This window comes from Acinonyx jubatus, chromosome B1, assembly GCF_027475565.1.
Source record: "Acinonyx jubatus isolate Ajub_Pintada_27869175 chromosome B1, VMU_Ajub_asm_v1.0, whole genome shotgun sequence".
Taxonomy (NCBI): Eukaryota; Metazoa; Chordata; class Mammalia; order Carnivora; family Felidae; genus Acinonyx; species Acinonyx jubatus.
The window spans coordinates 97644859-97657271 of NC_069382.1; the positions used below are offsets into that span (position 1 = coordinate 97644859).

The 12413-nt window shown below is 37.1% G+C and overlaps 1 protein-coding gene across 2 annotated transcripts in view; it reads left to right on the plus strand.

Moving 5' to 3' along the window:
• ANKRD50 (ankyrin repeat domain containing 50) overlaps nt 1-10508 on the plus strand; it is a 32338-nt gene extending 21830 nt beyond the window's left edge. For both annotated transcript variants that reach the window (XM_027064096.2, XM_027064100.2), the window contains exons 3-5: nt 110-339; nt 2237-5787; nt 7392-10508. In XM_027064096.2, coding sequence (XP_026919897.1) covers nt 110-339; nt 2237-5784 — 3778 coding nt within the window. In that variant the 3' untranslated portion in view covers nt 5785-5787; nt 7392-10508. The remainder of the gene's footprint in view (nt 1-109; nt 340-2236; nt 5788-7391) is intronic.
• Nucleotides 10509-12413: the final 1905 nt, after the last annotated feature.

Genomic DNA, 12413 nt, shown 5'->3' on the forward strand with positions numbered 1-12413 from the left:
TATTTCTTCTTAAAACATTTATAATCTATATTACTAATATTTGAATGATAAATCTTAATAACATTGTAGCCAGTAATATTGAGAATGCTCATACAGATGTATTTTACAGGTGTGTTCTACTCCCTCTTTTGGGAATGAAGCCTCCCCAACAAAGCCTGTATCTACTTGTTGACTCTGTGGATGAAGGGTGTAACATTACCGAAGGTGAACAAACATCTACCAGCTTATCTGGAACTGTCGCGGAGCTCTTAGCTGGTCACCATGAGTTCTTTCCACCATGGCTATTGCTTCTGTGTTCTGCCCGAAAACAGAGTAAGGCTGTTACTAAAATGTTTACTGGTAAGTGTAATTAATGCCTTGTGTGTACTTTCTGTGTGTTAATAATCTGTTTCTAAACCGTGTGTCATGTCTTCTAAACTATCTGTTGGCATTTGGTGCAAATGCCACATCGATTTAGTATTTCTATTTTTTGTTGTTGTTGTTCAGTTATTTCCCAGCCCTCTTTGTCACCAATGTTATTATTCTAAATCATATTTTTACCTTTATTCCTCTAGATTGACTTTAATAGCATACTTTTAAAAATTGGAACTATTAATGATATAAACCAAAGAATTATTAAGTTTGGTTAAAACTTTTAATTTAGGAGAAGTTTGAAATATACACTTTCTTTCCATCCATGAACATAGCATATTTTTTCTTTATTCAACTTTTTTTCTTAGATCTTTTTTCAGTTTTCCTTGTATATGTCCTATACATTTCTTTCTGCTTTTTGCTAATGTTTTAAGTTGAAATATATGGGTTTTGAATTGAAATGTATGTATTCAGAATTGAATTTGCGAGTGTATCACTACAGGGAAGGAACATTAAGAGTTTTACTGGCTCTAAGTAAGTTTCATCTACTCATATCTGAGGATTTAACAGAACTAGTCCCTGTTCTCACAGATTCTTCAGGATAATAAATAATTGCAGTGAACATCAGTTTATAATATTGGCACACATCCTATCACTGTCATTCTGTCACCAGCACTGAGAAGTTCCATCCCTAAGAAATACTTTCAGTAAGAATACAAAAGTGGTTCAACAGACACATGGTCCAACATTTCAGTAAATCATGTTTTTATTCCCCTAAAAATTTTGAGCATTTTTCAGCCTTTTCTTATAAAAAAAAATGGCTAAAAGTGTTGTGATACCAGTGTATTAAATTGTGCGTATTCATACTAAGGGAATTACATGTATAGGGATTAGAAGTTGCAATTTTAAAAAAGCAATTATTTTCAGTAACTTTAACTCAGGATATTCAGATTACTGATTAACAGATATTCTTAGTTCTGTTTCAATGAACAGATAACTATCAGGAATGATGAACTTTATAATTTATTCTATCCAGGAGCACCTGGATGGCTCAGTCACTTAAGTGTCAGACTCTTGATTTCTGCTCAGGGCATGGTCTCATGATTCATGGGTTCAAGCCCTGCATCGGGCTCTGCATTGACAGCACAAAGCGTGCTTGGGACTCTCTCTGTCCCTCCCTCTGTCCCGCCTCCATGTGTGCATGTCTCTCTCAAAAATCAATAAGCATTTAAAAAAAATTTATTCTATCTAAATTCATATTATAAAGCATTTAGAGGTGAAAGAGCTTTGTTTTCCAAATCATAAGCATTTTATATGTATTATTTATGAAAGTACATTCACAGTGGTAATTTAAAGGCAGTGACAGGTGATACTCTAATTGGATGTAAATATTCAGTCCCATAAGTAAAGCTAGCGTATATTCAGGTATGTGGATGGAAATATATACATTTTTCATGTGAAAAAATCAGCTTATAAAAACAAACAAGTATTGTTGGTTTTGTCTGGCAACTTTTTTTCCTGGTCATTTGGGACTTCAGAAAATCTCACCAAGGTGCTTTTATGGATACGCATATAAGACTGTCCTAATGCTGAGTTTAGTACCCCTTATCACTAAAGTTGAGCGGAGCTCTGAGCCACTAAAAGAATAAGAAACAGTTGCATTCGTAGACAGAAAAATGAAATAATTTATCTACCTTTAATGTGTTTACAGAGGGAAAAGAGAACTGATTTGTATACTCATAGGTGTTAATTTATTGGTATTAATTGATTCGTTATCTATTTATTTGCTTATTAGTTTATTATGTATTGAAGATATCCTCTTTGAATATATGGCAACTTCTGTGATCATTTTCAACTGATGACACTGACTTTTTTCTCTCTGTAGGTTTTCGAAAAATAAGTTTAGATGACCTTCGGAAGGCATACATCGTTAAGGATGTTCAGCAGTACATCCTTCATCGTTTAGATCAAGAAGAAGCTTTGCGACAACATCTCACTAAAGAAACTGCAGAGATGTTAAATCAACTTCACATTAAAAGCAGTGGATGCTTTCTTTATCTAGAACGAGTTCTAGACGGAGTTGTAGAAAATTTCATTATGTTAAGAGAGATTCGTGACATCCCAGGAACTCTTAATGGTCTGTATCTCTGGCTGTGTCAGAGACTTTTTGTAAGAAAACAGTTTGCAAAAGTCCAGCCCATTTTGAATGTGATTCTTGCAGCCTGCCGGCCTTTGACCATAACAGAATTGTATCATGCAGTCTGGACTAAAAATATGTCATTAACCTTGGAAGACTTTCAACGTAAGTTAGATGTCCTCTCCAAACTTCTTGTTGATGGACTAGGAAATACTAAAATACTGTTTCACTATAGTTTTGCAGAGTGGCTTCTGGATGTGAAACACTGCACTCAGAAGTATTTATGTAATGCAGCAGAAGGACACAGAATGTTGGCTATGAGTTATACCTGTCAAGCCAAGAATTTAACACCATTGGAAGCACAAGAATTTGCATTGCATTTAATTAATTCAAACTTGCAGTTAGAGACAGCTGAGTTAGCTCTCTGGATGATATGGAATGGTACACCTGTCAGAGATTCTCTGTCTACTTTAATACCCAAGGAACAAGAAGTGCTACAGCTGTTGGTTAAAGCTGGTGCGCACGTCAACAGTGAAGATGACCGCACATCATGCATAGTCCGACAAGCCTTAGAAAGAGAGGATTCCATTCGGACATTATTAGATAATGGAGCTTCAGTAAATCAATGTGATTCAAATGGGAGAACATTATTGGCTAATGCTGCATACAGTGGCAATCTTGATGTCGTGAATTTACTTGTCTCCAGGGGAGCAGATTTAGAGATAGAAGATGCTCATGGACATACACCACTTACCCTAGCTGCTAGACAAGGACATACCAAGGTGGTTAATTGTTTGATCGGGTGTGGAGCAAACATTAATCATACTGATCAAGATGGTTGGACAGCATTAAGATCTGCTGCTTGGGGTGGCCATACGGAGGTAGTTTCTGCACTACTTTATGCTGGCGTAAAAGTGGATTGTGCAGATGCTGATAGCCGAACAGCCTTGAGAGCAGCAGCGTGGGGAGGTCACGAGGATATTGTACTGAATTTGCTACAACATGGTGCTGAAGTCAACAAAGCTGATAATGAAGGTCGAACTGCATTGATAGCAGCAGCCTACATGGGACATAGAGAAATTGTGGAACACCTGCTGGACCACGGAGCAGAAGTGAATCATGAGGATGTCGACGGCAGGACCGCTCTCTCTGTAGCTGCACTTTGTGTGCCTGCAAGTAAAGGACATGCATCGGTTGTCAGTCTTTTAATTGACCGAGGTGCTGAAGTAGATCATTGTGATAAAGATGGCATGACTCCGTTGCTGGTAGCTGCTTATGAAGGACATGTCGATGTGGTTGACTTGCTTCTAGAAGGGGGAGCAGATGTAGACCATACAGATAACAACGGTCGCACACCCCTCCTAGCAGCAGCTTCTATGGGCCATGCGTCAGTTGTAAACACACTTTTGTTTTGGGGTGCAGCAGTGGATAGCATTGACAGCGAGGGCAGGACAGTCCTCAGCATAGCTTCAGCCCAAGGAAATGTGGAGGTAGTACGTACCTTACTGGATAGAGGGTTAGATGAAAATCACAGAGATGATGCTGGATGGACACCTTTGCATATGGCAGCTTTTGAAGGTCACAGATTAATATGTGAAGCACTTATTGAACAAGGTGCTAGAACAAATGAGATCGATAATGATGGACGAATACCTTTCATACTAGCTTCGCAAGAGGGTCATTATGATTGTGTTCAAATCTTATTGGAAAATAAATCCAACGTTGATCAGAGAGGTTATGATGGAAGAAATGCGCTGCGTGTTGCTGCGTTAGAAGGGCATAGGGACATTGTTGAATTACTTTTTAGCCACGGAGCTGACGTTAACTACAAAGATGCTGATGGTAGGCCTACACTTTATATTTTGGCCTTAGAAAACCAACTTACGATGGCTGAGTATTTTTTAGAAAATGGTGCAAATGTAGAAGCAAGCGATGCCGAAGGAAGGACAGCACTTCATGTTTCCTGCTGGCAAGGCCATTTGGAAATGGTGCAGGTTCTGATAACCTACCATGCTGACATCAACGCTGCAGACAATGAAAAGCGGTCTGCCTTGCAGTCTGCAGCTTGGCAGGGCCACGTAAAAGTGGTTCAGCTTCTGATTGAGCATGGTGCCATAGTTGACCATACGTGCAATCAAGGTGCGACTGCCCTCTGTATTGCAGCCCAGGAAGGGCACATTGATGTTGTGCAGGTTTTGTTAGAGCACGGTGCTGATCCAAACCATGCCGATCAATTTGGACGCACTGCTATGCGGGTTGCAGCCAAAAACGGACATTCTCAAATAATTAAATTATTAGAAAAATATGGTGCATCTACTTTGAATGGCTGTTCCCCGTCTCCTGTTCATACAATGGAGCAAAAACCTCTACAATCGGCGTCTTCAAAAATGCAGTCATTAACAATTAAATCAAATAGTTCTGGCAGTACTGGTGGAGGGGATGTGCAGCCTTCACTGCGTGGTTTACCTAATGGGCCAGCTCATGCATTCAGTTCTCCTTCGGAATCTCCAGATTCTACAGTCGATCGTCAGAAGTCGTCATTGTCAAATAATTCCCTGAAAAGCTCAAAAAACTCATCTTTGAGAACTACTTCATCTACAGCAACAGCCCAAACAGTGCCAATTGATAGCTTTCATAACCTGTCATTTACAGAACAAATTCAGCAGCATTCATTGCCGCGCAGTAGAAGTCGACAGTCCATCGTTTCCCCGTCTTCCACAACACAGTCCCTGGGACAGAGCCATAATTCACCGAGTAGTGAATTTGAGTGGAGTCAAGTAAAACCCAGTTTGAAGTCAACTAAAACAAATAAAGGGGGGAAGTCAGAAAATTCCAGCAAATCGGGGGCAGCTGGAAAAAAGGCTAAACAAAATAATTCTTCACAGCCAAAGGTTTTAGAGTATGAAATGACTCAGTTTGATAAAAGAGGACCTACAGCCAAATCTGGTACTAGTGCACCCCCTAAACAGACGCCAGCAGAATCTCAGTGCAAAATTATGGTACCTTCAACTCAGCAAGAGATTGGTCGATCTCAACAGCAATTTCTTATTCATCAACAAAGTGGGGAGCAGAAGAAGAGAAATGGAATAATGACAAATCCCAATTATCATCTTCAGAGCAACCAGGTTTTTCTTGGTAGGGTTTCAGTCCCACGGACAATACAAGACAGAGGGCATCAGGAAGTGTTAGAGGGATATCCTTCCTCAGAGACGGAGTTAAGCCTTAAACAAGCCCTGAAGCTTCAGATCGAGGGTTCTGACCCTAGCTTCAACTATAAAAAGGAAACACCATTATAAAAGGTAACATTTCATCAACATAAAGAATAAAATATCAAAAGTATGGTTCCCTCTACTGAGGATACTCTTTTCCCTAATAGTCATGTGGCCAGTTCCCTCGCCTAATCAGTTCAGATGACATCCTCTCAGCAGCACCTTCCCTTAGTGCCCTTGTGAATTTGAATTGCCCCACACCACCAGCATTCTTTTTGCCTTTCCTGGTTTTTTTTGTTATCCAAAGAACTTATTATTTCACATACGTTATATATTTATTATTATGTTTATTATTTGTCTCTTCCCAACTAAAATATAAGTTCTGTGAAGGTAGGGGTTTTTATCTGTTTGTTCTCTGCTATATTCCATGTACTTGGAATACTGTTTGGACCTATATTAGTTTTTCAGTAAAAATGTATTGAGTAGGTGAATGGATGAATGAATATACTACTTATGAATCTCAGTAAGAATTTCTTCTTACATAGTCATTTCCCTTCTTAGAAATTCTTTGGTGGCAATAGAGGGAGAGGAGAGGACCATTTCTGTAATACTCACTTTTTGGTTTGAATAAGATAGTATATGTAGTGCTTAGTAGATAGGTAGTCAGTGTTAATTTCCTTCCTTTTTCACCCTGGAAGAAGTCAAAGATTTAATCAGCTGAAGGTAATTTTTAGTATGGCAGATCTCTTAAGAATCTTCCAAATAAAATTTGCACATACCAAGAAGAGGTGAGGAAAGATGTTAAGTTGGATGTATGCACAAGAGGGTATTTAGAGCCCACTATATTTACACATAAGAATTACATGTTTAAACCTCAAAATAAAATCAGATTTAAATACAAACTTTTTTTTTTTCTTTCCACCACAATGGACACTTCACTAATTACATAGGGGAATTTAGTGAGAAAATATATACATAATTTTATATAATAGATACTTTTTCAGAAGTACATCTCTCTCATTAGAGATAAATCCAATGGTTTCATTAGGATTCTTTGCTATTTTATACTACAGGTATATTTATCCCACTTTGCTTAATCATTTTTCATTCTTTAAAAAAAATGTACTCTTTAGCAAACTGAAATATCCCTTGTCTTTGTGGTTTGTTTTTCCTTCTTTCTTTCTTTCTTTCTTGCTTTCTTGCTTTCTTGCTTTTTTTTGTCTTTGGAGATATATTTTAGGGGTATTTTAGGTGAAACATTATTATAAATTGTAAATTTCCTGTGCTTTCTAATAGTAAACACCATTCAATCTGAATCGATGGATGACTGGTCAAATCTCATTCCGAAATAATTTGTATAAAGTAGTTAGTTCATTCTCCAATGTGACTTATTTTAAAAATACTTAGTTCTGATGGTACAACCCTCTAACTCTTGTGCTATCTTGTGCTTTACTTTGTAAAGGCAAAGTATACATATATATTACACAGTAAAACACATTAATGAAGGTAAACATTTTGTGGATTCTTTAAAAGTGATTGTAAATTAAATAATGAATCTCTAATAGATGTGTCCACTTTATGTTTTATATAGTAAATACATAAATATATATAATTATATAGGGTCTTAAAACTGTATGTAGTTATATAATAAGTATAATGTAGACATTAATTTTTTTTTTTAACTTTTGCATTAGTTTCCTATTCTGTGAAACAGAAGACATTGTGATTGGAGTGGTTCTTCAGCTACTGGATGAAAACATAAAATGCCTGTTGATTTGCTGAAAAAAAAAAAAGTGAAGAATGTGATATCTGCAGTACAGTTACCTTAATTACTGTCATGTGCCTAAATAGTAAGGCTGCCTTCTCAATGTAACCCTCTGTGCTTAAAAAATTTCATTTTGTGTGCTTTGTATTCACTACATAAGAATAAGCACTTTTTTGAAAAAAATGCAGATGTATACTGCAGTTCCCTGATAAAAGCTGAAAAAAAAATTTGCGTAAAGTATTTTAAGTTAAGATTTGATAAATGTGCATGTGCCATGATCAAATATATACGAAAAGGCAGTGTCCTTTGTATTTATTTTATTTTTTTCTTTTTGTGGCAAATGAAACTTAAGCATATTGTTTCACATTTGCATCGTTGTAGTGTATGGCTTGTTTCTTGTATCTTTAAAAATGTTGCTCAATAAAATAAATCATGCAACTATTTTATGTTCAGTACACCTTCGGCATTGGTTGAAAATGTGTTTCTATTTAATGCCACACTGAAGTGAAAAATGGTTTCTTGACAGATTTTTTGAAAATAATCCTAGTATTTTAGGGAGCTGCTCTAAGTAGTTTAAATATGGATTTCCCATAGAATCCTCCTGGTCTCTGGCTAAAGATGAAAAAAAGAAAAAGAGAGGAAAGGATGAAAGGGAGAGAGAGAGAGGAAAAAACACACTATAGGCAGAACAAAGTTCTGTTTCATTCACTGGGATGCAATTTCACCTTCCAGTCGCTTGTCATTCCACCTCCAAGAAGACAGACTATCATTTCTGAGGCATAAAAATTCTCAGGGACAAAGCCATGCCTCAGGGCGTGTGTACGTAGAGGGAGATGCACCTGTCTGAGGGTAGATTTTTGATCCCTGCACAATTCATCGACTACACTTACCTCAACTGTCCAGTTAAGTACAATATAATTTACCAGTGTCGATTTTAATGCTGGCTTTTCTCTCAGTCCTTTCTATCTTATAAATCACTGCATGACCCAAGTAGCCCCAACTCAAAAATCAGCGGAATCCATTTTAGTGGTTAATTGGATAAATATTTTTGATGAATGTGTAATATGTGCTGTCCTTCACAGATGACGCCATTAACCTGTCAGTCATAGCACATGTGTATTTTTTTTACTGGTACTTGGTAAACGATAGTGATGGATTTGCACTTTTCTGTCCACATACTCTTTCCTGTTTTCTTCTTTGGACAATTGGCTCACAGGATAACTGGATGGCAGGGTTAAAGGTGAAGTCTGTGACAAGGAACACAAAGTTGACTGGCTCAGATGACCATCGGACCCACGGCCTGGCCTTCTTGATGGACTAAACCAGTGGAGCTGGCTTAGATGGGCCGTGTGTATGTCCGGAAAGGCTGGGATTTATTGTTAAGAAGCCATGGTTCTGAGTCTGATCTTTGAATAAGCCTTGTGAATTTTAGAAAGCCCAGAAATTCTGTTTCCCATGTGCTATTGATAAGAAAGAGAAATGAGGAAAGAGAATTTGGAGATTCAGCACAACGACATTGCCACTACCGGAAAAACAACCTTTAGAAAATGTCTTAGATAATAACAGAGGTCAGTACTGTCCTCTTCATACATGAAGGGTACATGGGATACATTGTTCACAGGAATAGAAACGTGTCATTAGTTGTGATAAGTGTCTCACTTGAATCTTCGTGTGAGGCTTTTGTTTTTATTTTTTAAAGTCATCAAAACACATTCTGTTTGTGTCATCAGTCATAATCAGGAATAGGAGATAAGGTCAATCGATATTAAGGTGACATGGCAATATTGATAACTCGAATGTGAATGTTTCAAGTATTGAATTTTTGTCCCTATGGGACATTTATTAAATACACTTAATAGGACTCTTGCAAAGTAGCCTTAAAAGTGTTAATGATTCTATTGATAAATATGAATACATACTATTATTAGAACCAATGTTACTCATATCTCAAATACAGTACATTTACATTACTGTAGAAGATGAAGCTCTAATTTCTTATTAGGTGTATTTTTCTTTAGAAAGAGAACCCTGAAAGCTGCCGGTTTTTCTATTAACCTTGAATTATTGGAATTGTATTTATTTAATTTTATTGTTTTTTACAAAAATGCACCTTGTGGCCAAAGGGCAAAGATATGACTCATTACATAAGGGATTTATGTTTTTCAAAGAGCTAAATGTTTTCGTATCCATATTATGTACACTTGAAACAGTTGGTAGGAAGAGAACCTGTTGGAAAAATATGATTGTCAAAAGTAAGTAGTCCTCTGGGTGTTTTTATATTCATTGTGTTTTGGAATAGGACAGAAGAGGTTTTTAGTTAGGATAAGGATGATAAGAGTGCTGGAGATACCCTGCTTTGCCTACTTGTTTCTTTGGGGATTTAACAGCATGACTGAAAACAGCTTTTGCTTCATTAAGAAGAGTAAAAACTAGTCCCCCCAACTTAAAATGCCTAAAGAGCTATTTTAAACATCAAAATGCTTCAATTTTGTAAATCGCCTGACGTCACTACACGCATATGATGCCGTGTGCTTATAACTTTTTAACATTCCGCCTGTGCCCATTCCCTAAAAGTCATGAGTTGATAATAAGGGAAGCGATTTAAAAAAAAAAACAAAAAAAACAAAAACAACAGTAATGAAAAATTAAAATCTGAATGTGTGTAGGAAAGGTTTTGGAAGGAAAACTGACTGGCACTCCGCATACTGCAAGGTGATGCCAGTATCTTTTGTCCTCCTTCCTCACTCCCCACCCCTACTGGAGTCCTTACCAAAAACAAGTCACTACTTAGAAACAGGAGTAGTTTTCTCATTATTGTTTGGCTATGCGAATGTTCGTTTTGCTTAATGTTACTCCATTACACTTCTCAGCAAATGTAGTTGCAGACAAATGGTTTCTTTTTATTGTTTCCTTGGTTTGGGGTATGTAAATAGCCTAAAATGTACATTGAATTTCACATTGTAAAAGTTTTATTTTATTCCTTGTATTATATTAAGCAAAAATCCCTATGTATATGAAAGTGCATAATAAATATATTTGCTCTCTAGAGGATATCTTGTTTTAATTTTACCCTTGAACCACCAGAACGTGCATGACATGTTTACAGTAGAAACAACTATTAGTTTTAAGTTTTTAGCTTATTTTAAATACGGAGTACGGAGAAAATGAATTTGGGAACATTCTACCAAAAAAGAAAAAAAGAAAAGAAAAAAACTAAGATGTAAGAACTTCACAGAGGAAGGTAGAAAACCAAAAAGATCTAGACTTTATGTCTCTGAAAAGTTTCTGTAAGGACCTGGTGTTCTTCCAACCCCCCCCCCCCCCCCGCCCCGACTGATCACCGTGTAACTGCTGAACCTCCCCATGTCTGGCTTCATGACTCTGAGGTTGCGTAACCTGATCAGTTGTGTGCATGCGTGCTCCGTGATCATCAGAACAGTATGGCCATCTCACATTTGATATTTTGGAGTTTATTGCAAGTGTGGTCATTCGTTTTCTAAATAAATTTCTATGTATTCTTCACTCGGTAAAGTTGAATCGCTTCATGTTCTGCTTTTCCCACCAGAACACAACATCCTGTACATGTATGAGCGTGTGTGTAAATACATACAGTATATTATTCGAAAGAGAGGTTTCTGAAAAGGCTAGCTAGGTATTATCTGTCAATTTTATGATAATTACAGAGTTCTGCAGTAATTACCATACATTCTTTCTAAATGTGTTGTATTAATAAGAATCTAACTCAACTTTTTAATAACAATGCTTAAACACAAATGGGTGATGAACGTAGAAGCATTTTAAAACAGACTGGTTGACTAAAACTTTTATGGAGTTTTCTAGCTGGTGGTCCAAAGACATACACTGTGAGAACTTGGCAATGACTAAGGTTTCCATTCCTTTGCCCTAGTAGTTGAAAGGATTCCAACTAATAGTGATATATACTCTGAAGGCTTAGATTCCTGGATTTGGGGGAAATTTTCAATTATCAAGCAAATACATGCACTAAATCTTATTTCAGGATGGGGCGCCTGGGTGGCTCAGTCAGGCGTCCAACTTCGGCTCAGGTCATGGTCTCAATCTGTGAGTTCGAGCCCCCTGTTGGGCTCTGCTGACAGCTCAGAGTCTGGAGCCTGCTTCAGATTGTGTGTCTCCCTCCCTCTCTGCCTCTCTCTCCCCTGCTCATGCTCTGTCTCTCTCTGTCTCAAAAGTAAATAAAAACATTTAAAAAAAATTTTTTTTTAAATCCTGTTTCAGAATAGGGCCTCTTGCTTACCCGTCTTGCTAGTATAGTAAAATTAAAATTATCCAGTATTACAATGGAGTCATTTGAAACTTACTGCATATTTAGATATACTCCTTCTTTTTAAGTGTTTCCTTTTTAATGTTAATTTATATTTGAGAGAGAGCACAAAAGGAGGGGCAGAGAGAGAGGGAGAGAGAACCCCAAGCAGGCTCCTCACTGTCAGTGCAGAGTCCTACACAGGGTTTGAACCCAGGAACTGTTGGGATCATGACCTAAGCTGAAACCAAGAGTCAGACACTTAACCGACGGAGACACCCAGGTGCCCCTAGATTACTAGTCTTAAATGTACACGATCATTACCCATACTGACAAAATTTAGATAACAAGAAACACATTCATAGCTGAATATATTTGCAATGTTTAGAAGAAGTTTTACTTACAGCTTTTACTTATTTTTGGTCTACTTGTTGAAATGTGATCTAATGATAGGTCCCAAAAGAATTGATGTACATTCCTCCCATTTTGTTTGTAAACTTACACTGAATGATAACCTATACAGGAAAATATGCAAATCTTAAGGTACGGTCCTATAATTTTTTACAAACTGAACATATCTATTTGACCATCACCCTGACCAAGATGTAGGCCATAACCACGTATCTAAATATAAACCTCCTGTGTCTGAAAATAATATTTATTGTGAAGGTA